The 25,814-nt window shown below is 37.8% G+C and overlaps 1 protein-coding gene across 1 annotated transcript; it reads left to right on the top strand.

Moving 5' to 3' along the window:
- Positions 1-6,272: 6,272 nt before the first annotated feature.
- Positions 6,273-25,532, top strand: LOC145779500 (uncharacterized). Its single transcript, XM_082591103.1, has 2 exons — positions 6,273-6,941; positions 23,134-25,532. The coding sequence occupies exons 1-2, from the start codon at positions 6,311-6,313 to the stop codon at positions 23,517-23,519; spliced, it is 1,017 nt and encodes a 338-aa protein (XP_082447229.1). The 5' UTR covers positions 6,273-6,310; the 3' UTR covers positions 23,520-25,532.
- The last annotated feature ends 282 nt before the right edge of the window (positions 25,533-25,814 follow it).

The following is a 25,814-nucleotide window of genomic DNA, read 5'->3' as shown; positions in this document are numbered from 1 at the left end:
CTGCTTGTGATTATAGATCAAAATAGCTGCAACAATTTGCATTCCTGAAATCTTTCTATCAGTTCTGTGTTACCCAGCATGATAGACGAGTGGATCAAAACATCATCAACTGACCATTATGACGTGTATCATTATGATGTCATCATTTCATGATCATTTATTGTTATTAGGATCGCATCACCAGAAATATATTTCAAATCGACGACTATCTTTTTTCTGTGGCTTCTGGAAAGCCAGTTTATGACATCACAGCAGATGTCGTGTGTCCTTATTTATTTTGGTAATCGCCAGTGACGTAAACAAACAGATGACCAAAGAACAAAATGACGGATGTTTGCCATTTTTAATTCTCATAAAACAATGGAAATCGCCGTAGCACGCGGAAGCAGAATAAATAACAATCCAACACTTCCTTCGACCTCAATTGTCTGCAATTCGTTCCTATTGTGAGAAAGCAAGCGATTGTCTAAAGCTGCATGGGCGCGATGTTTCCTGTCGGTCTTTGTTTGGTGTTTATGTTTTTTCATCTTTTATGTATCATCATCACAGCGGGATTCCGCAAACATGAACTGTGGGTTTAGGAAGCAACAGATCATTGATTTGATTTGAACATATTTGCAACCGAATACCGTCAGCAATGACCGTCGGTTGCTGAAGAGGTCAGGTTTATTTTTCAGCAATGTCTCCAGAACGTGGTTTAACATAAAAATGCTTTTGCCAAAGCGAAGGTCATTTCCCAGACGTGAACATCTGCAGACGTTGAATCAATGTAAAAATGTCGGATTTTGCTCTCTGGGCTTTTCTTTGCAAATCCAACACTTTTATTTATCTCAACAGCCATTAGCTGGATAACCACCCAACAAACCGATGAACAAATTCACTTCTGCTCAAGGTCTTTCGTGTACTTCTTGTGCTACAGACTTGACCTTTAACCTTCACCACCCTGAAAACGAGCTCTGCCGTTGACCTTTCAATTGTGACATCACAACGCGAATTGGCACCTCACAATACGCTGAAGAGTTCCCACGAAATCTTATTGTCTTATGCTGATTGAATTAGAAAGAAAATCTTCAAAGATGTCAAGATTTATTTATAGAAGGTTAAGAAGAAGAAATGGGAATAACAAGCAAAAGCAACAAACCAACTCGGTGAAGTGGTCCACAACAGAAGCTTTCACCCAGCTGAAAAAAGTGATTTTTTTTGTATTGCAATCGTTAAATCAACGTTAAAACAGCCAATTTTTAGCTGAGCAATGATTTCTGTGGTGGTTGTTTGTTTTCGTAAAAGACGAGTCGTTTGAGTGAGCACAAATGCAATCATATCGTCTGCAGACGTTGAACTAACGAAAACAGGAATGATTTGCTGCCTAGGTAGGTAGAGGGGCACGTTTCCTTATTTGAATCTCGCTGCTTCTGAACTGGAAAATATTGAACATAAATTTATTGTGTTTTGCAAAGCTGCATATTCGAAAATCATATTTACTTGTGCAATAAGTATGAACAAAAATACTGAAATCATTGGCCTACTTTGAGAATGCTGATTCGCGAGACCTCAGGGACATTGTGAAAATATCAACATATTAGTGGATAACAAAATATTAAAGAAAGAATGAAACATAAAAAAAACAATATTTTTCCAACAATCTGACACTGTTTGGGGTCGTTGCAAATAGCCCAAGGGCGTGCAACTATTGATCGCAATGAGCGACTGTCATGATTGAGGGCAAAAGTATAAAATTGAACAACACACAAAAGCAAAATTGAAGAAAAGTTTCAGTCATTGGACACACAATTAAATTGCGTATATTTTGCTGTTTGTATTTCTATACTTTTATATATTGCAACTCTTTCGCCAAATATTTGATATCGTATTTTTAAATATCTTTTCAATGTCAGCTGCTTTGACCAAAGAAGGGAGGCTAAATTTTGGGCCGCTTGATGAAGTTTTGTCTGTCTTTATATATTGGTCGCCGGGCCATTCTCCACCCCGTGGGCCGAACGTTGCACACCTCGAACACAATCAATGGGGCGGGAGGGAGGGAAGTCGACTCATGTCATGACCCTTTTTTATTGGCAATCTTACTGCTTTCTGGACTGGTGATTTGTCTGACGTCATCTCACACCAGAATATCAGAATGTGCTTTGGGAACTAGAATGTTTCCTTGATCACTTAACCAATTGATAAAAGCAATCAATTTCAAATCGAGATCGATGCTTCAGCGCTAATGGCTGTCAATAGAGAGAAAGCAACTAAGTCTCAAGTTTAAAATTTTTTTGGTGATTGATTTTAAAAGGTGAAAGCTCTGTGACCGAATAACCACAAAACTTATCATTAAATCACGTGATAGTCTGACTTTCCATCAAATCTTTTCCATTAAAGAAAACTTCTCGATACGTTATTGCCCACTCTCCTGACAATAAATCAATCTCTTTTTTTGCATCGTTTCAACGTCCAGACGTTGAATCGATATATAAAACGATTGATTTGCCGCCCACTTTTAATCAATAAAAAAGAAAGAATTGTTCAAAGTTGTCACTTCGAAGGACAAACTTGGAGAGCTGCTGAAGAATGAGATCCCATTAACGAGACGAGTTTCCATAATGGCGGAAGTGGAAAATGATGATAGATGATGATGCTTTTCATGGAGATTTAGACGGTGATCATGATTCTTACTTTCTTTTCACGCATCACTGAGCACGCTCAGTTCTTTTTTAAGTTTTTATTTTCTGTTATTTTTTTTTAAATGTTTCACCCAACTTGCGATTCTTTTGTTCCAAGTGTTTTTGTTGTTGTAGCGTGCATCACAGTAAAAGAGTCGATTTAGTGCAATAGAATATTTTGCGCTCTCAAACTTGTGAAATGACATCACAATGTGGCTTCAACGCGTTTCCTACTTTTTCTGTTAATTGATTTTTAGTGCTTTTGAATTGACAGACCAAAACTTTTCAATAATTCGTCTAATCTAATTTCCCAGCAGTCTAAACATGAACGATGGAACTGTAAATGACTAAATCTGCAAAAATTTCGCTTTATTTTGTAACTACCGTTTAATCAATTCTCTTTATAAACTCTTCAACTCCAACCAACTTGCCCACAAAGGGATGTGACATGATATAAAAAAAATTTTCGGGATTTTATCTGTGAGTTATCTATGCGAGGGTAAAAGTATGACGATTCGCGCGTGGCAAATGAACTAGCTCAAGGTTGAGAAAGTTGGAAAACGAAAGTTGTCTCCTGACTCCACCAAACTGATGCCCTTGTAGACAAAAAGAAGATTTTTGAGTCAAAGCTCCGGTTTTCAGAAGGAAGTGAGAAATAAAAAAATATTCAATTGATGTTTTCGTTTTTGTTTGAGCTTTTATGACCGGAGGTATGTTTCCTTGCAGCCCTAAAATCAGCGATGTTCTCTCTCGAAAAGAAGCACTGAAGATCGGCCGGTCTTTGGCCTCATCTTCCAAGACACTCAAAACTTGACCTTGATTTTTGGGATTGTGCAAATGTTTATTGTTTCGCCCACTTGTGGCGGAATGTTCTGCAACCACAGATTGAAATTAAAAACGCTGTGTTGACTTCACCAAAAGAACAAAAATTTAAAGTAGTTTTGATGCTTGTCACTTCATATCATAACCATCTGCAGTCATTATGATGTGAATCATCTTCTTATAACCAAAGTGACGGCCATTTAGCGATTCTAATGTTCATCGATCATCGATTGTTCCGCCACTGTGAGCATTGTTGTTTGTAAATGCGAGCTCCGGAGCAATTCGTTCCAGATTTGAAAGACGTTTTGAATAAAAATATTTAATAAATGTGGTCAATATTAAAACACCGCGATTAAATGTGAATTGTTCATTTGCAGAACGAAGAAGGCTCGTCCAAGGAAGCGTCAACTCATAAGACACAGGCAGATGCAATTAATTCCAAAATATTATCATCAATTCTTGCTACAAATCGGCTGCCGAGAAACGTCCACTACTTTTCTCAGTACTTTTCCTCTAATATAATTAAACGTTGTTGGGTTGCATGTGTAGCATGAGTACAAATGTTATTGAAATGTCAGTGTTTAGAATATTTTCATCACAAATCAGCAGCTAGCCACTTTCTCCTTACTCTCCGCCCGCTAGAAAAAGTGGTCAGTAACTTTTGCTGGCAGAGGTGTGGGTCTGGGACTAGAACATTCTCTAAGCCAATCAGATGTTTACGTCTTTAACTTTCTACTTCCTGGCTGGGTCAGATATTACGCGTCGTACGTTGGGTTTCAAATTAATATGATCAAAATGCAACCCCTCTGCTTCCACGCAACCATGTTGGGGACAGTTCTCCCAGTTCACTTTTATCTGTTTAGCCACAAAAGTACGTAGTTTCAGCGTACTACTATCTGACATCAAAATGGCGCAAATAAATCGACTTTGTTCGACAGGGAAACCACGTTCGGTAGCTTTTGGACTTTATGGCTAGCAGCAATTACCTGTAGACTTTAAACGTATAATTAGTCCTTGTTTGTTCTGCATATGGGACAGACCTGCGCTGACATAATTGTTCAGTTCTTGCAATTAGTGACGTCATATTTGGAAAACAATAGGAATGAGGGGATGGCTTCGAGAATGGGGTTGCTAGTTGCAAATGGACAGGTGGAACACAACAGAAAGATTAAACAGAGCAATGAGAGATGTCGAAAAGCATAAAGCAGACAAGGTAATTGCACGTCGCAAATCGAATGAGACGTCTCTGACGTCACAAATAAGCATCGTGCGAGTAAAAAGATTGCAGGTTGACTGAGATTTAGTTGGAAAGATTACTGCAGGACGAATTTTTAAGGTGAACTTGTTTTGCTGCTGGCATGACTGCTATGAATCACTCAATCAAATAGGCTAACTCTTTGCAACGATAATTTTCAAGGACATGTTTTGGAGTAAAATCATATGATGGATTTAAATCGCACCAAGGACTGTTGGACAACGCAAAACTTTTATATATTTTTTTCAAACACAGAGTACTGGTTAGTGAAAGGGAAAACTTCGTTCCAGAGTTAGTGTTTTAGGCATATTTTTCATCCGCGTATTTGAATAAAGAAATTATTCTGCCAGTCCGATCGCGATCCAAATAAAAAATTTCCAACAGGAAACAACCAAGACACAAAGTCAACGACTTGGGATCACTCCAACATGGAATCAACGTTCAGACAAGAAACTTAGTTGGAGCAATATATCACAGCGCCAATGCGCGTTGCATCTCGAAGTTTATGAGAATTTTCATTCTTACGTCTTTTCAACTATACGCCGTTTCCCATTTCTGGCGACTCTAACTTTGTCTAACGGGTTTTACTTCCGGCTGAACCTACGATCATATTTTGAGGAAAAAGAAATCACTGAAATACCAGCAAGTCTTGTTTTGTTTAATTTCTCTTATTCCGTCATTAGTTGAAGCGAAGTACCAGTTTTGTTTGTCATATCCAGGCTTACACCCGGTGGTTGAAGATTTAGATTAAGTGGACGGGAAGGCAAGGAAGCCAATCTTCGTGCCCACCTTCAGAAGTACCACTTACATCACATGATGTGACAGTTGAAGAACAAGATTTTCAAATGCAAAGCGAAAGATTTAAAGCGGACTTTTGTGAGTGAGGCCTTTTGAGGGCAACAATTGACACGGCCAGGAATCATTTAACAATCAAAAGATGCATAAAAGGCCAGAACAAACAAACCTATAAAAATTCCTTTAACTTATCGGTGAGAAAATGTGGAAACAATAGTTCGACAGTGCGAGCATGAATGAGAAAAATAACACAGTAATTTTCGAAAAGCAATTTCTTTAAACTGAAATTGATTTTCGAGGTTTTGTGGCGAGAGTTTTAGCGTTTTTCTTTTCTTTATAATGCCCAGACGAGCAGTGTCTAACACCATTTCAACAAAAAGATTATTATTTTGTTGATTTAAAATTTTTTGGTTGTCAAAAAATCACAAATCATCACTACAAACCCAATATTACGAGCGCCAACAGTCAGAACTGCCTTAGAAGAAGCATGGCACGAGAAGCTGCAACGAAAAAGGCGATCAACGCATTACAAAAGTATAGCAATGCTGCTTTGTACACACAGCTCGAGCAAGGTGTAGGCCTGTTGTTTGTTTGTTTATTTAGTCTTGAGGAGATAGTGCCAAGTACAAGTTTTATGAAATAAATGTTTTGGCGAGAGTAGGTCAAGCAACCAGGACAGACTTGAATAAGTTTGCAACGTGTAATAACTTTCACTTTTTCTTCTTATTCAGATCGTAGGAATTACTTTAATAATTTATTTTTGCAAAACATATCGAAGATGAATTTTAGTGCTACAGAAATATTTAAAGTTTTTGTGCTTAGCATCGTGATTATTTTAATTATTTCTGCGGGAAATGAAGAGGTCGAAGCCCGCAAACGCAAGAAAGGCAACCGAGGTAAAGGAAAGCGGAAGGGGCGGAAGCATCGCAATCGTCGCCGTGACATGAAAGATTCAGAAAGTGACGCCATAAACCAAGCTGGGTTACCGGAGGAAATGCATTTATTGTCACTTATGAAGCAACAAAGGTCCTCTAAAGCTTCACCGACTGCATCAAAAAGCGGCAACTCTGAAGCTGATGTTTGGACCGAAGCGATTCTTTCTGTCAGGTCTGAAAACAGTGTTTACCCAACAAACTTTATGAAAGGGAAGTTTGGATATCACTCCAAATCAACTTCGGTGACTGGGAAAGTTGTACATGTCGAAGATCTGAACATGAAAACACACTATGGCTGCAGCAACGGCATCGGGAACTACAAAGTGATCCCTCAGGATGAACCATGGATCGCGCTGATAGAAAGAGGGAAGTGTTATTTCTTCAACAAAATCCGACTCGCAAAGATGCACAACGCGAGCGCTGTCATCATCTACAATGACAGGCCTGGAAGCGTCCAAGTGATGAACACTGTTGGTGAGTTCGGCTGCTTAATTTTAATGATTTGCGATGTAATAAAAGTTAACACCTATTTAAGGTTTGATCAACTTTTGAAGTTGGTATCAAACTATTCTACAAAAAGCCTGTCTTTGGTACAAGAAAGCAAACTCTCTCCCGAAACTATATTCTACAAGAAGGATAAGGAAATGTATTTTCACAGATGTAAAATTTTCAATTAATCTTTTTAGATTTTGTCCGATAAAACGGTTGTCATTGATAAAATTTTAAATAATCTTAACTAATATCCCATTTTTTGATACTCAGTTGTCCAGCTCACAACAACCGAGCAGTCTGCGTTTAATACAAAACGGTGGTTTTATTAGCTTTGTGTATCTGAAGTGTTCCTGAACCACAATCAGGGGTTGACCACAATGTCAAAAAATGAACAATGAACAAAGAAACATAGCGGTACAAACACATAGTGTGAAACTTATAGCGGTCTTTACGTAAATCTATCTCCACAATTGCATTTTAAATATTTTTTGAAACCTGACTTGTAAAGCAACATAGCACCTGTAGTACACTGGTTCTGTGCGCTGAAAATGAAATCATTGTTTTGTCAATTTTTTCACAAAATGTGTAGAATTGACCTGTTCGCGTAAAGCGCAAAATATTCACAGATGAGTTGAGTTTTTAATGAAACAATGTTGCTCACTGGCTCTGCACATCTCGATGTCCAATATCTTGTTGAAATAATTATGCATGGTGTTTTAGTGGAAGTGTACAATTGACATTGTTTGATCAGACAGCGCATTGTGAACCAACAATGCTTGGATGACAGCTCACTGTTGTCATCTTACATCTGATGTGCCATCGATGTGCCATCTCTTTGTGTGCGATCGACAGCTCGAGTAATAAGCGCAAGACAAATGAATGACAAAAGCGGCGTGTGAAATCGCGGTGGCTTCCGTAGTAGAGCTTCAGTGCAGCGTTAGACAATGGAGTGGTATTCACGTCACTGAGCCAAATATTATATCACAATATATTAAATGCTGCTGAAAGCTTGGTTATAATTGTCGTTATAAAAGCTAATGTGCCGAAAATTCAATGAAATTTTATAACAGTTGGTGTATTTCTCTTTGCTTTACAGTAGGCCTATATCGCACGAACACTGCCGCTTTGTAAGAAAAGCATTTTTATTGTCATAAAAAATAAGATGAAAATAAATTGTCTAAAACTTAAAAACTTCAAATGCTTTGCTTGTTTATGCATTTGACAGGAGCCATGCCACAGTTGCTTATTTCTTATCCTTTCGCGTATCGAAAAAAATGTATGTTCACAAAAAAATGTAATTGAACTTTTCGGCCGTTTTTTTGTTTTTAAAGTTCAAAAGATCGTTTAGTTTTATTAACATTAAATAGAGTAGATAAATATTTCTACGTGGAATATTTTAGTTTACCCAAAAAAATTGTTTTGAATACTTTGCAACTGAACAGTTTTACTTCACTTATTTGCATTTGCAGTTTCATACATTTTTTATTCATAGCATTCTGCAATGGATAGCCTACAGTGCTATATAAAAACAAGTATTATTAATATCATTATTATTTAAAAAAAAACGTAACGTTTTTCGTTAATACAATTCTGTCTGTCTTCTATGAGCAACCTTCACTCCAGCATAATCTGAGTGTTTTGTCAGAAAAGTCTATGACAGGGGTCGGCAACTTGTGGCGTGCGGGCCGGATCCAGCCCGCACACCGCAAGTTGCCAACCCCTGGTCTAAGGCATTCTTTTAACATCGTTTAGCTTTTAGTTCGGAGTTTGTGTAGCAAATGTTTTCAGAGCTCCGAGCTGATCAAACAGTCAAAAACCACACAGAGCCTTTGAAGATAATTGTAAAAGCTAAAAGATTTGTTGTTTTTTGCATAATTCAAAGCGACTTGGAGCTAATCCAGTGCTTTGCTTGTGTTCAAAATTTCTAAATTGTAAAGCAACAAAAAGCCGAAGTTTTTTAGAATCAACTTATTTTGGGTCAAGACATAATTTCGAAAGCTGCCAATCGTCACGGTTGGATGCCCACTGCTTTCAGGGCAAACATTACTTAACATTCCTCCATTGAGCAGCATCAATGCTTGTGATGGGATAATGTGATTTTGTTTTGAAATAGTTAAGTAGCTCGTAACAAAGACATTGTAGTTTCATTTGTTCAAGTTATGGTTGAAATACGTCAACATATCTAATCGCGACATACGACATGCTTCAAAACTATGCTACATTAAAATAAAGAAAAATAAAAACACTTATTGCTTCATGTCAATTGAAGCATACATAGCAACAATCAAACATCCATTTGAGCACTAAAAATACGAACAAAACGTAAACCCTGGACAGAAAAGCTTTCAAAATGGAAAATCTTCAAAACTATTGTAAAGAATTGCCGAACCATTTTGCAAATTGCTCCCATATTCGTTCAGAATAGTTTTATCTTGTGACCTGTTTTGCTTCTTCGCATTAATTGCAATTTGCCTAGGAATGAATTTTATGTTGTCCAATAAAGAAGTAATTTGAAGTGACGTACGAAACGTTGGCATGACAACAAATTGAAGGTTTTTAGCCCAGGGAAAAAATCTTATTAACTTTCAAAAGCCTAATTACGTTTTGAGGCCCAAAGCAGACCATTCATCTTGATATTGAGGAGTTGACAAAACACTGAGGATTGTTGAGTGCTTTTTGATGTCACTTATTGCTTTGTCACGTCACACAGCTTGCCCAACGAACCAGTCCCTGAGTCAAACTTGCTTTGTTTTCATTCCTTTGATTTTCCTGAAGATGGTCGCGCGATGGAGCGATGCTCTGCGTGAAGCGATAAACACGAATCGCGGAGAAAGATGTCATTTGTGCTGTAACTCCCAAGCGTCCCTTTTTCAGAAGGACTACTTGATCGTGAATTATTGAATTCTAGGCATAGCAACAAAATAATATAACTTTAAAGATACCAACCTTGTGATGCGTCATAAGGTCTTCGCGTTTGGTCGGGCTGGTTACCCACTCAGCGATGTCCAGTTGCTAGATGTGATCTTGAGAGGACAACGACATGTAGTGTCGGTGGTGCATTGCACCCATGCACTTACATCAGTTGGCTGATGTGATTGTGTCGTCATTTCCTTTTGGCCGGATGTAAGCGACCCCAAAGAACCACTTGGTCGACACTCAAAGCGCTGTTCATCGATTTCACGTTGAAGAGGTTATTTCGATTAAAGTGTTCACTTTAGGAGTTAATGACGTCGCAGTGACATACTTGTCATATTCGCAAACATCTGGCAACACTGAGCATTCTGGTCTCATTTCGATAATTCTCTTAGCGATTGTTGGTCGACTTCACATTGTGAGTTGACTCGCGACAATGAGTCCGCCATTTTGCTGATGAAATCATCGATATCGGCGACTTCCACTTTTATCTCGCGACAATATTGGAATTTTCAAATATTAGAAGTGATTTGTAAACAAGTGTTTTCACAACACGCATTGTAGACCGAGAGCCTACGACAGAAGATTTCACCCCATAAGGTACAAAAGGTTTGACCCCTTGAAGTTACTGGGGTCAACCATGTCACTCACAAAAAGTATGGAAGATTGACCGCACCGGGTGGATCTGGACCCTAGAGCCCCCTAAAAAGCCCAAAAAGGGGGTTAATTTCACCCCATAAGGTACATGGACCAAACTTGGTGAATACGAAGTTTTATGTCAGGACATCACAAAAATATCAAATCTAACAATATTTTCGAGTGGAAAGGTGATGTAAGACCCCCCCGAAAGTGACCCCCCGGGGGGTTAATTTCACCCCATAAGGTACATGGACCAAAGTTGGTCAAAACGAAGTCTTATGTCGGGACATCACAAAAATATCAAATCTAACAATATTTTCGGGTGGAAAGGTGATGTAAGATGCCTTCAAAGTGACTTCCCATAATGTGACCCCCTCGGAAGGTTTATTTCACCTCATAAAGTACATGGACCAAACTTGGTCAAAATGAAGTCTTATGTCTGGACATCACAAAAATATCAAATCTAACAATATTTTCGGGTGGAAAGGTGATGTAAGATGACTTCAAAGTGACTTCCCATAATGTGACCCCCTCGGAAAGTTTATTTCACCTCATAAAGTACATGGACCAAACTTGGTCAAAATGAAGTCTTATGTCTGGACATCACAAAAATATCAAATCTAACAATATTTTCGGGTGGAAAGGTGATGTAAGATGACTTCAAAGTGACTTCCCATAATGTGACCCCCTCGGAAGGTGTATTTCACCCCATAAAGTACATGGACCAAACTTGGTCAAAACGAAGTCTTATGTCAGGACATCACAAAACTATCAAATCTAACAATAGTTTTGGGAGGAAAGATGATGTAAGACTCCCCCAAAGTGACCCCCAGGGGATTAATTGCACCCCATAAGGTAGGCTACATGGACTAAAGTAGGTTAAATCGAAGTCTTATTTCACAGCATAACAAAAATATCAAATCTAACAATATTTTCGGGTGGAAAGGTGATGTAAGATGTCATCAAAGTAACCCCCAGAGGGTTTATTTTATCATAGAGTACATGGACCAAACGTGGTCAAAACGAAGTCCTATAGGTCCTAGGACACCACAAAATATCAAATCTAACAATACTCTCAGTTGGGAAGATGATGAAAGACCTACCCAAAAGTGAATCTCCTCCTGTAATTTAATTTACTTCATTCCTTACTCGAACCAACCTTGGTGTAACGGAAGTGCTATGCCAGGACAGTACCAATGGATTAAATCTAAAAATATATTTATATAGGTTTTGGTGAAATACATTCACAAGCTGTCCCATGATGCATGAAATGGAACTATAGCCTACTTTACAAAAAGTTTTTGTATAAATCATATTCAGTCAATCGAAAAAAGGCAACAGGACATGACAATACATGGCTTTGTAACACCAAAAACAGAAAGTACTTAAGAAGCACATAGGCTACAGTCATGGGCGCCGATCGCTCTCTAAGATTGGTGGGGACATTTACTAGGAAAGAAAGGGCAGACGAGCGAAGCGAGCTGAAAGATTGGGGTCTGTTCAACGAACAAACAAATAGGCCTACAGTAGATAGGCTACAAGTCTAATGTGATGTATTTTAATTGTCAGTGTCAGCATTGGACAGCAGAAGTCCAAACACTGCAACTCGGCAACGAGTCTCCGGCGAATTAAAAACGAAGTCCTTGGTTGATCCTTGGCTTGTAATGAAGGTTGATCGAATTCAAAACTTTATTGTGCACATAGCAGACCATTGCATGATTTGGCCGTTTCTGTGTCATGGTAGATCGTAACAAAGTTTTGATACGTCGCAAAGTTGATAATGAGCGTTCAGCTGAACACGAGCGGGCTGGTGATATGAGCAAAAGTTCCACTTGGGGAAACATTTGCCGAACAGCGGATGGTATCTTCTTGAATATCATTCGAAAATCTTGTGCAAGGGACTCTGTGTCAAAGAACTGAAGATAATCGTCTACCAAATGTGATTGTAGCTTTCCACTGAAGAGTGATTCTTGTAGAATTTTGTAGTACTCAAGATCGGTCGACTTGAAATAGTCAGTAAGATTTTGCTGCGAGCTGTCAATGACTGCAAAATACTCTGACCGATCGATCTTGAAGTTTAGGAGGTTGACCATGGCCATGTCCATACTGAAGACGATTTGAAACGTGACAAGTCTTTTAAAAATTGGGTAGGGTAAGAGTTTTTTTCAATTATTGAAAAAAAGCTGCCTGCCAGCCTTCCAACTGCTGATTTTCCTATATACAATTTTTTGCCAAACCGGTAAAGACATTTCAGCAGCTCTTCAATGTAACATCAATGTAATAATAACTGAAAAAATAGCTTTTTTCTTATACAAAAGTAACACAAGCTACATTTACTGCACTACATGCTTGTACGACTCTTTCAAAGTAATTCTAAAACTCTGCACTGTGTGGCCCTGGCGTAACCAAATTAAATACAATTTGCGAGTTACACCAGGGTTTCTCTGCCTAATAAAACATTTCTACTACGGTTGGAGCTTCCTCGCATAAAACAAAAATGTTGTCCCCTCCTTTCAATATATTTTAAACGTTTGACTGGTAAAATTGTGACATTCGGGTAATATTTTCCCTTTTACGTTACAAAAATAATGTAAAAAGATGATGGGGACATGTAAAAAGATGGTGGGACATGTAAAAAGATGGTGGGGACATGTCCCCACTGTCCTATAGGGATCGGCGCCCGTGGCTACAGTAGCCAGAAAATTGATCCAAGATCTTGATACGACTACTAAATGTTGACTTAATTGAACAACTGACTATCCAAATAAGACGAAGAATAAGACGAAGAAAGTGAAAGCGACAGCAGTGACAATGAAGAATAAAGAAACAACCGTTTACATTTACACAAACAATCTCTGTTTATGAATGAACAGTTACAATAACTGATTGGAGACATGAAGCAAATGGCATTAAACAAAAATTTACTACATTGGGTTTATTGGGTTATTTATTGTAGCAGCTGGAAAATGTTTATTACTGCCTGAATTAACGTTCCAAATGATTCATTTCGAAACGTTTTGATTTGGATAGTCAGTTGTTCGATTAAGTCAACATTTAGTGGTCGTATCAAGATCTTCGATCAATTTTCTGGCTACTGTAGCCTATATGCTTCTCATGTACTTTCTGTTTTTGGTGTTACAAAGCCATGTATTGTCATGTCCTGTTGCCTTTTTTCGATTGACTGAACATGATTTATACAAAAACTTTTTGTAAAGTAGGCTATAGTTCCATTTCATGCATCATGGGACAGCTTGTGTACGTATGTATTTCACCAAAACCTAAATAAAAATATTTTTAGATTTAATCCATTGGTACTGTCCTGGCATAGCACTTCCGTTACACTAAGGTTGGTTCGAGTAAGGGATGAAGTAAATTAAATTACAGGAGGAGATTCAGTTTTGGGTAGGTCTTTCATCATCTTCCCAACTGAGAGTATTGTTAGATTTGATATTTTGTGGTGTCCTATAAGAATTCGTTTTGACCACGTTTGGTCCATGTACTCTATGGTGAAATAAACCCTCTTAGGGTTACTTTGATGACATCTTACATCACCTTTTCACCCGAAAATATTGTTAGATTTGATATTTTTGTTATGCTGTGAAATAAGACTTCGATTTAACCTACTTTAGTCCATGTAGCCTACCTTATGGGGTGCAATTAATCCCCTGGGGGGTCACTTTGGGGGAGTCTTACATCATTTTTCCTCCAAAAACTATTGTTAGATTTGATATTTTTGTGATGTCCTGACATAAGACTTCGTTTTGACCAAGTTTGGTCCATGTACTTTATGGGGTGAAATACACCTTCCGAGGGGGTCACATTATGGGAAGTCACTTTGAAGTCATCTTACATCACCTTTCCACCCGAAAATATTGTAAGATTTGATATTTTTGTGATGTCCAGACATAAGACTTCATTTTGACCAAGTTTGGTCCATGTACTTTATGGGGTGAAATAAACCTTCCGAGGGGGTCACATTAAGGGAAATCACTTTGAAGGCATCTTACATCACCTTTCCACCCGAAAATATTGTTAGATTTGATATTTTTGTGATGTCCTGACATAAGACTTCGTTTTGACCAACTTTGGTCCATGTACCTTATGGGGTGAAATTAACCCCCCGGGGGGTCACTTTCGGGGGGGTCTTACATCACCTTTCCACTCGAAAATATTGTTAGATTTGATATTTTTGTGATGTCCTGACATAGAACTTCGTTTTGACCAAGTTTGGTCCATGTACCTTATGGGGTGAAATTAACCCCCTTTTTTGGGCTTTTTAGGGGGCTCTAGGGACCAGATCCACCCGGTGCGGTCAATCTTCCATACTTTTTGTGAGTGACATGGTTGACCCAGGTAACTTCAAGGGGTCAAACCTTTTGTACCTTATGGGGTGAAATCTTCTGTCGTAGGCTCCCAGACTATTGCACTTGGCATTGAACAATCTTGTTGTGGTATCAATGCTATTCACATGGATGAAATAATGATATAAAGGAAATGTCAATCTTACTGCGCTTGTTGGCAACGCAGCCCAATCGCTGCAGAGCTTGCAGAGCGCCTGCATGGAATAACGCAACTAGTCTTTGCTTTTACTTCATTAGACGAACGTTGCAACTAGTGGTATAAGCAGTAATAATTATTATGCTAAACACCCGAATCTTTTAGTATTCAGAAAGAAATACTCTTTGGGAAAAACCATTCACTTTTTATTACATTGTTTAAGAAAAAAAAATTTTACGGTTGTAAACATTTTCAATATTTTGCACCTCCTGAAAATATATTTTAAAACTTTATTGCAAGATTTTCTGCTGGTTAATTTTGGTGAAGGAGTTTCACTTGAAAGTTCGCCATTGGTAAACTGAACAAAACGTCCTTTCCTAAAAAAAACATTAAACAAAATATATATTTCCGTCTGCAGACGTTGAATCAACGTAAAAAAACGACTGATTTGCTGTCTTGAGTTTGCGAAGCTAACAATTTTTGTTAGTTGCTGTAGAGTTTCGTTGGTTTCTTCATTAGGTTGATGTTGCTCTTTTGGAAAATATGCAGTTTTTTTACCAAAATCTAAAACTGCAGCATTTAGAATCGTGTGAATTAAACTTGTTTTAATCTGGACTTTAAGCATTTTAAAACTTTCTACCCAAATATATCAGAACGGAAATTATTTACTCAAAAATATTTATTGTCATTTTATCTTCTCACCAACATCTTAAATATATCACTAATCAATGGTCATCCAGCTTAGAGTAATACTTCACCACTTTGTACATCGGTTGTGTTTACTGGACGCATGAGAGCTTGAGGCATCATTTTAAAGGTAACACATTAAAGCAATTAATAATAAATGCGTTGAGCGGTAGAAAGTTGATTTTACCTGCCAATTACTTATCGGAGTGCAGACAAATTGACTGACATGCCTGCATAGTCATGTGGGTGGCATTGTGAGATCACAAACCAACGACAATGGGCGAGACAAACGTCACGCTACTTGCGTCGGATTGATGTTCGGTTTCAATGATTTGCTGTTTTTGCAGAGATTGTCACCTGAGATGTGCGATTGACTGGTTCATTTGCTATCACGGTCATTACGTCACCCGCGAAAATAGAACAAGCCAACAACTTTTTATAATAACAGGACTCCAAGTGGTACGCACTGATGAGCAAGAACTTTAATCGCGCAATCGCCATAACATAATGGGGGCTATTGTCAAGCCTCGCGAATACCTTTTGTTCATAGCAACCACGGGATAGAATCATTCGCTCAAGGTGGAGCTTCCAAGACGACAATTGCTTTTGCATCTTTGATTATGGCGTGATGCGATACATATTTCAACTTCAAACATTTAGTCTTTATAGATGGGGTTTACAGTATGTTGTTGTTGAGCAAAATACCAATGGGTTCCAACAGTAGCTGCATACTTTTGCCAAGCTGGAAATTTCTTTAGGCTCCAACCTAAGCTGCTAATTATTGAGCAGGCGCCAACGTGACTAAAAGAAAAGATCGCTTTTTGAGCTTCATGGCTGCTGTGAAGCAGAGACATGATTTCTAGGAAGCTCGTTACTTTGACTGAGCCACTACAATGCTTGCCTTAATGTTCGCCTTAGCTTGATGATCCAATGGGCTTTTCCTACCTAAAATTAGCTTTGCCCTAGCCAATAAATCCATCTTTTTTACATTGTTTCAACGTCTGCAGATGTTGAATCATTCAAGGGGCTAAGCTATGGAAAAGGTGTAATTTGCTGGTTGAGGCAGAGTTTTAGAGACATTTAACCTTCAACAAAAATCCAGTCACCAATGTTGATAGTTTTGGCGTAGCCACTTGTTGAAACAGTCCGTCCAGTAAAATACGACAAAAATATATCGATTTCAGCTTTATGCTCGAGATGATTATATAACCTACGTCACTTATAAAGCGGGAGGGTGTCTGAAGCAAATTCAAAAATTTGGGAGAAACAAAATTCTTGAGTAAAAAAAAGCGTCATGAAATAAAAATTTCGAGAAATAAATTTAACGTGGAAACGAAATTCGTTTCTTTTCAAAATATTTTTGTTTCAAGCGTTAATATTTCCTATTTATTTTAACTCTTCTTTGTTGAGCAAAAAACCTTTATTTGCGGGAAATGATTAAGATTTTAAACGCAATAAGGCGGATACGGATTATGTTGTAAAGACGGAATTGTGGAATTAATTTCGGCGGATCAAAAACCGAGAGATATGCATTAAGTTCTATTGTTTCTACAGATAAGTTCTGCAGGTTGGGAATAGAATTATCGCCAAATAAAGTTTCCTACTTTTAGCATTATCACCAAACAGTGGCGCTAACGTTAGTTTGTTTTGAAAAGATAGCCTAAGATTGAAATATTGCATTCAACCCCCCTGCAGATCATAAATTTTCAGTGAATGGAAAGTCGAAGTTGCGCTGTAAAAACAATTATTTTTTCTGAATTTTGGCCGTTCTCTTTCGTAATGCTGACAATGCCAATCAAGAATAAGAAGCTGCAAATTTGCGAAGTCAAAAAGATTGCATTTGTTAGAAATTTGTGTTTTGACAAAATATAGCCTATATGTCCCAGGCAGCAAAAAAATTGTCATATTTTCAATGATTCAACGTCTGCAGACGTTGAATTAATGTAAAAAATGACAGATTTTACTGTCTGCGTAAGGTGTAACTTAATAATTTGATGTTTCTCGGCAGCCGATTTGTAGCAAGAATTGACAGCGATAGACACGTGTTTCGCCCATGAGGCTGGGCTCATCAGTATCGCACCGTAGTGTTGAACTGTTTTATTCGCATCAGTAGCTCACGGTACAAAAGATTGACACGGTGAGAGAGTACAAACAAACATAGCCAGGTCGAAGTGTGGAAAGTTTTAAATAGTTGAATATGCTTTGGCAGGCGCGGATCTAGGAGTTTTTTTTGGGGGGGGCCAGAAAATTTGAAAATGAATTAAAAAGTAATAAAGATAAAACAGATATGAACAATCAGTGGCGTAGCCAGGAATTTGGGGGGTTTTGACGGCCGGCGGGCGAAGCCCGACGGCGTGTTCGCCAAAGGCGACACCCAGCGGCGGGGGGTGTGGGGGGCCTCCCCCAGAAAATTTTGAAAAATTACTTTGAATTTGGTGCATTCTGAGAGCATTTTCAACAAAAATATGGGTATAAATATTCCTGTAAAATGGTGCTGTCCGGTGGCATAGCAAAAGGATAAGATCATGTTTTCTTCGGCATTTTTTCGGTAATAAAGCTAAGTCTCTATGTTTTCTTGTTGCTAATTCCTGGCTGAGATGTTTGGTATTGGCAAAACTTGCTCTTTCAATGCAGTTTCGCTTAAAATTAGGCAAACTTTGTTTTAGAGACATAAAGACTGAAAGCATCATTTTCAATATCGTGACTTCACACGCGTGCCAAAGGGGGGGTTGTAAGTCCGCTGTGGGACTAATATCAGCTGTTTAGAAGCATATCAAACCATTCAACAATTTCTCACAAAATTTCGGGGGGGGCCCGGGCCCCTTGGGCCCCCCCCATAAATCCGCGCCTGTGCTTTGGTGTGCCCTGGTGTTGTTACAGTTGTTGTTGCGGTGACTGAATGCAGCATGTTGACACAAGTCAAATTCATAAAAAAAAATTTCAAAGCGGTAAATCTGAATGTTTTAGAAACTGTATAAATTTAACTGTTTGCTTAAAAGCTTTTTAAAACCTTTGACTAATCTAACCCGCTATGAACTGTTCGTTAACTCTGAAGAAAATGAAATTATTTCTCGATGACTTGTCAATCCGGTGTTGCCAGATGTTAACTGATAAACTTATGATGTTCAAGAAAAAGGTAACTGTAGTTTGACGAATTTATAATTTTGTCATTACACTAACATCGTATTTTGTTTTCATAAGTGAAGCTTCAAGCTTACAACCGCAATCTTACTCAGTGCCATCGAACCAATGTCGAGAAAGATGATGTCTTTTAAAAGGTTTTCTTGGTTGCAGATGAGATAAATTTAATCGATCAATCATAGCTGGCAATTATGTGACTTGACTGAGATCAAGATTCAAAATTGCACCTGACTCCACAAACAAGCAACTAGATTCTAAGACGCGACTGATATCGTGAAAGGACGCCACTGTACAATGAATTATTTTTGCGACTTTGTTACATCGTAGACCTATCGGTAGAGTTATACTGCTCTGCACATTCTCCTTCGACTTCCGAGGCATCACGCCATGGAAGTTTGTTTTCTTCTGGTTTCCATATTTTAGCATTCCATTCACTTCATTGAATGTTGTCTTGTCCCAGACAACAAAATCTGTTATTTTTACATTGATTCAACGTTTGCGAACATTGAATCAATGTAAAAATTACAATTTTTTCTGTCTGGTCTGGGGTGTAGTAGTACAATTCTCACGAAAGAAGTGACAAAGAAGAAATTTGAACCACAACCCATTGCTGCTCTTTGCATTACTCAAGGTTTCCTTAATACCGTTGCAAGTTGCGTTCATTTAATGTCTGATTACGGTGTTTTTTTTGTAACACTTTTGCAGTGAGATACCTACTTCTTTGCCCAGCCTAGATTGAAGCTTAAACGAAAAGTTTTTGGTGCAAAAAGGTCGACGTTCTTGTGTGACTTCATTCCTTGTGCCAATAAATTAAAGCGGAAGATGTGACAAATGAAATTGCAATACACAAAACCTTCAGACGCCTCAAGCTGATCTCCTAATCTTCATTTTGTCCTAAATACTCGTGACTACTAAACAAACAAAGCGACATCCTTCCTTTGAAGTGAGGTTTACAAAAAGAAATGTAATGGCACAGGCTGCAGACGATTTGGTTCACTTTGCCCAGTCTGCAGATGTTGAATCAATATAAAAATGACGAATTTTGCTGTCTGGGTGAATGTTTGTCAATTTATGTTGGTTCAACGTCGCTAAATTCGTCTAAGTCACTCGAATACAAACGAATGCTTTTAAGATTAGACTGCTAAGCCGGAAGGTATCGCTGCTCTAGTTTAATATGATCTTGACTGATAAAACTTTTCTGTGTTTGCGAACCAACCTTGCAAATTGTCCACTTGAAGCGGTTGACTGTCTCGTATCAGTACTATAAGCCTCGTTACTCAATGCAACAAACAGCGTACCAGTCTCATTTTTTAATCATAGTTTGATTTCGCTATCACAGCATCCTCAGTATGATCATTGTCAAGAACATTTTTGTTTGTTGCGTTGAGTAACAAGGCTTAATATGATCTTTGATTACCAATTGCAATCGGTATCTTGGAATTAAAAGGTTCCAAACTCAGTCACTGAGCCTTTAAGAGCGAAAAGATAAAGTTCTCACTCCTCAATATTCTTGGCCGTCGGCACCGATGGCCACAATATACAGTGAATATTTCACCATAAACGTTGACATTTTAATTTTTTAGGTTTTTGTTTTCTCTGTTGAATTTATTTTACCCATGAGCTGCCACAAACCTATTTGCATCATCGTCTCTAATTATTTTGTTCATCCTTTATTTCAACATGTTCTTTTTGAAGAATATTCTAATATGCTAGCAGCCTACTACAAAGTCCTTTAGATTTGCTTGTACCAGAGGTTTCGAACCACCGATGTAGGTCCAGTCACCGAAGTTACGGCGTTTGAAGTCCTGTTTGTGGATGAGACAGTTTTCATTTTACTGGTCAGAAATACAACTGAACTATCTAGTTTTTAATTTCATCATATTTGTGAATGAGGTTGTTTTGTGACTTTTGTAAATGTGACTTCTGTTTGTGACTTAGCACAAGAAAATGTTGAAGATATCTTGAAGAAAATGTTCTTCCTCTTCTGAATGTACCGCCCCGATTGTTTTTACCTACTTGCCCTATTTCTGTATTTGCTATCATGATGTTAGTACGTTCATTTTACGTTTAGCAAATTAAATAAACATGAAAACCTGGGACTGTTCTAGATAGGCCATCATATCAAAGGGTCTTCCTGTTTACTTTGGTCGCAAAGATTTCATTGAGATTCATCTTTGTTTAGTAAATATTGTGTAAGCAAGATGCTGAAATCATTCTTATCTCTATAAATGACCAGTTAAAGCAAATCGTGTTTAAAAAGAACTTGTGATAAAGATCTTAAAAGTTTTTTCAGACGGTGGTTGATCGGAAATCAAACGAAGTTCTAGAAGTAACTTGTTCTTCTAAATGTGTTTTCCTTGTCAAGTTCATGGCAATTTAGTTGAAAAACACATTAAATTAATTCATGGATTTTGTCAATATCTAGTGTTGCCATTTAAAATTTTGTCATCAGTGTTATTTTTGAAGTCTTTCGGGAAGTGTTTGTTGGCAAAAAGTACTCAGTCATCACAAAAAACACTTTCTTAAAAAATTTCTTCTTTATAGCCTTGAGGATTGTGTTTGGTCACAATGAAGTCACGGTTTATGTGAAAGCAACAATCAGAAGCACAAAAACAATCTTGAAATTCCTCCATTTGTATTTCCATTTAGTTGTAGCTGTATGAGTTGTATCGAAGCCTTAACTTTTAGTAAACATATGAAAAATTCTTACCAACGACATCTTGACTGGGCAGTGAAAATCATTGGTTTACATAAATAGCTCAAAAGATGCAAATCTTGAACAAACAAACTAGCTCATACTTACTACGAGGTTTCTGTCGAGTTATTCACCTCTCGATGAGTTAAACGAGAACTGTTTTCTTAAGTAGCACCTGCAGCCAGGTTAATGACATGGTGACAGATATATTATTTAAGCTTCTAATCTTAGTTTGATAAAACGCCTTTGTTTCTGGTGGATAAAAATATACAGTGAAATTTAAATTCCAACGCTCTTTTCAATTTTCTAACAACACAAATTACACCTTTCAATGGTTTATATCAAGGATTAAAGTCATTACTTTGTTCGTCCGTGTTAAAATATGCGACGATTGTATTTAGTTGTTAACGATCACGATGTAGTTGCTACGAGGGTTCGATTCTTAGCCAGGTCATTGTTTGTAAGATATATCGCATTTTTGTTCATTTGGAGAGGAAAGCGTTTATTGAACTATTTATGAATTATCTTCTTCGAGTGACGTAACAATTGTTAGTGTCATGTCATAGACGAAAAAGTGCCACAATCCCAACCAAAACATCAGACTATTTTTACATTAATTCAACGTCTACGACAGACTGATTTGTTGGCTGGGTAAGACTTGGTGTGTTTATTTTCTGCTTTGTGCAACGATTTGTTCAAAGTGTTTGATTTGATAGCTCTGCCAACTGAAGTGGGGTAAACTTTTGAGCTAGCTCTTTGCTACTGAAATACAAGTTTAAACTTTCTAGACAAGTTTTCCACTTCATTGACTTGTTCATGTCCAACAAACACAAAGGTGTTCATCTTTGTCTTAAAAAAAAAGGGAATGCGTTAAAACGCTAGTTTGTATCTCCTATCAACCATGACGACAAAATTGTTCATACAACCGCCTAACTACTTTGGTGGAAAAAAGTTTAATCATCAGTCAATCATTTTATTTTTCGTCATTAACGCGTTCGGGACGCAAAAGATACTAACTACAAAAATCGATATAAACCTACCAGCACGTTAACGAACGGGAAAAGATGGCAAAACCTAGAAAGGTTTAAAACGTGCCTGAATGAAAAATTATGTAGTAGGCTATATATCAGTAGTTAGCACGGCCACAAAACCCCCCAAAAAAAAAAAATAGCAAAAAATAGAACAAAAACAGAGAGAAGTTTTATTCAAAGTAGTAATTTGTAAGAATTGTTTGGATTAGTTGCCTAAAAACAACATCTGCCACAAAATATGAATTCTTTCAAGGCTGCTAAACAGTACACCTGGTTAAACCAAACAAAAAATACAGCAACTCTTGCACAAACGTCTTGTATTGAGATGTTGTTAACGCATAAAACGAAAGACGATGCATCCCCAACACAAAGCAACAACTCAGCAATAATTATTATTGACAGGAACAGAATCGAAACTAATTTACTTTGATAAGGTAACAATGAAATTAGTTTAATATGTAGCTATTCACTACAACAAGAGAACTACATGAAATGGAGTCTACCACGCGCTGGGGAGAAAATGGTTTCAATATTTAAGACTTGGCTCATGATATGTTACATTTTGTTTCAGGAACCAGCATTATTTCTCTGATGATCACAAAAGAAGATGGACACAAAATATCCTCCCTGATCCATGAAGCATCACCATTGATCATGAGCATACAAGCAGGGCCAAGTCACAATACCTCCTTTGTTGTCCAATCGACTTCAACAATTGCCTCGGCCACTAAAGCGGACGTCCATTCGACCACTACCACGGACATCAAAATCGTATCACCATGGAATGCCAAATTTTTCAAGTTTTCAACGCCCAAAATCTTACCTTCCATTCCAACTGTGGATGGGGTTACTGTGACTCCCACTGGTGGAGGGTCCAGCCCCACTGTTTCAAAACTCCTGTATTTAATATTGTCGGTACTAAACCTGGTTTATTGTTACCATTTCTTTGATAGGTGACTTCAACACACATAATTTTTGATCAAGTCTTTTTATAAAGTTCAGCATCCGCAAACACGCATTGCTTTATTTCAATCAAAGACGCGACTATGACGCGAAGTGTCAGACAATGAACGCTTTCGATGACGTCAACAATGGCTTCAATCCAACGTCACACCCCTGATTACATAAAACAAAAAGCACCTAATGTGCATTCAATGCGAGTGTGCGAAAGACCGCAGCCCCACAAACAACTGCAACCAAACCTGAGTGTTTTATCGAAAAAAATACTTATTGCAATGGCGAAGTTCTAATTTAAACTGCAAAGGAAGTTTTTCCTTGCAAAGCAGCATTGTTGCTGGTTGCCAGAGAGGTAACCTATGAAAAGGGGATTCACCAAACTGCGAAATCACAAATTCCATAAGAAGTTGGTTCAACAATGCACTTGGTCAACAGATGGCACCAAGCTGCATCGATGTATTCGTTTTTCTGATAGTTTCGGTTTTACACCATTTCGATCAAGGACCAACAGAGCATTTGAGGTTTCATTGCAATCTGAGCAATAGTTTGCATTTCGTCAACAATGCCACTTTGTTTTCCGCCTACCTCCAACATGTTACTGATGCGTTTTAGCGTCACGTGTTATCGTCTTGCAGAAGCCCATCGCCACTATCTCGCTTTATTCACGTTTTGACGTCACAATGTTAGTTGATCTTGCGTGGATGAAAGAACAAAGAAGTTACGTCATAGCGAGAATTGTTATCAAATCTATTTCGCTTGCAGACGCTTTCTTAAACTTCAATCCTATAGTGTTAATTTATATTTGTAAAGAATCTCTATCATTTACTCGCCAGCTAATCAATCCTTTTTACATTCATTTACCGTGTAACGTTGAATAAATTTAAGACTTTGTAATAAAAGACGTTGAATGAATGCAAAAAGTAATGATTTTCAGGCTGGAAATTGCTGATTTCACGCATTTCTTGTTGCTTTTATCACCACCGAATTGATTTTTTAACACTTCCCGCTTGCCCAAGAAACTGCACTACCGCCTAGATATTGATACGCATACACAGCCTATGTATACATTGTGTAACTCGATGGACCAAAGTATGCTACTGCAATTAACAACATACAGAACTTACTACCTAGCTCCTGAGATTTCTCATAAAAAAAATCATTCTATTTCAGCTATAAAAACCGAGAAGTTGGTAGTTTTTATGTAATTTCAAAACGCATGAATTATGTAAACAAGGCAACTTCGCTTTTAAGTAGTTGCGACCGACCTTTAAGATGTTGCAACCGTGCTATATTTTAATCTGATTGTCCTGCTTTGGTAATTGGTATCATGCACGTTATAACGTCCGCGTTTTGTCGCTTCTACATTTTTCTAGACCTCTGCTATGTTCGTCCATGGTTCGTCATATATTGTTCTTTCGTTGTGATGGTCAGAAATAAAAACAAACTGAACTGAAAGTAGACAATTGCGGTTTAGCAGATAACTTCAGAAAATAACTTTAGCGCTGTAACACTCCAATTATGGATGCACAGTTACACACTGTTCTACTTCCGTACAGCTACATCTGCCACTTTTGCATTGATTCAAATCATTCAATGTCAGCAGACGTTGAGTAAATGTAAAAATGACAGATTTTGATGTCTGGGTTGAGTCGAAGATGTGCTCTTGTTGTCATTATTGTTGCGGTGTTTAGTTTTTATTCAACTTCGAAGAACCATTTATAATATGCTTGTGAGTTGTGACTATTGTATTGACAAAATCGTCAAAACGGATCATGTGCAAACTATCTTACTCGGTACTGGAAAAATTTTGGCAAACAATTCTTAAACCAATTTTGTCGCTTTCAATAAATTTTATAAGCTGGGTGCGAATTCTGTGTCGCTGCAGATCTAACATGCACAAAAATTGCTGCTTTAGCGAAGTTGCATGAAAGCGTGATTTCCATTTTGATTTATGCTTGTTTGATGACGTGTTTGTTAAAGCGCAATGTTTTTTCAATATAAATCATTCCACAACTGTTTGCATGCTTGCATTGAAACCAGGCGAGTGAAAGTTTAAAGCACAAGCCAAATGCACTGAATAAGTGCGAAATATATTTTCTGTAACATCTACTGACAACTGATCCCTGTTACCTTAGCAATTGAGGTTTTAGCTTTCACAAGCCAAAAGAATACAAATATGCCACTAGATCTAGCCAGTAGCGTTGAGGGGGTTCCACGAGGAGCTTTTGGACCCGGAATGATTTTAGGGGCTCGTAGCATTTCCAAGAGGCCCGAGAACATGATGAAACCACCATG

This window comes from Aplidium turbinatum, chromosome 11 (genome assembly GCF_918807975.1).
Source record: "Aplidium turbinatum chromosome 11, kaAplTurb1.1, whole genome shotgun sequence".
Lineage (NCBI taxonomy): Eukaryota > Metazoa > Chordata > Ascidiacea > Aplousobranchia > Polyclinidae > Aplidium > Aplidium turbinatum.
Note: the sequence above shows the minus strand (reverse complement) of the source record. Positions and strands in the feature narration are given on the sequence as shown.

Coding starts and splice junctions, on each gene's coding strand:
- LOC145779500 (XM_082591103.1), top strand. CDS start 6,311: ATGAATTTTAGTGCTACAGAAATATTTAAAGTTTTTGTGCTTAGCATC. Junction 6,942..23,133: donor CCAAGTGATGAACACTGTTG/GTGAGTTCGGCT, acceptor ATTTTGTTTCAG/GAACCAGCATTATTTCTCTG.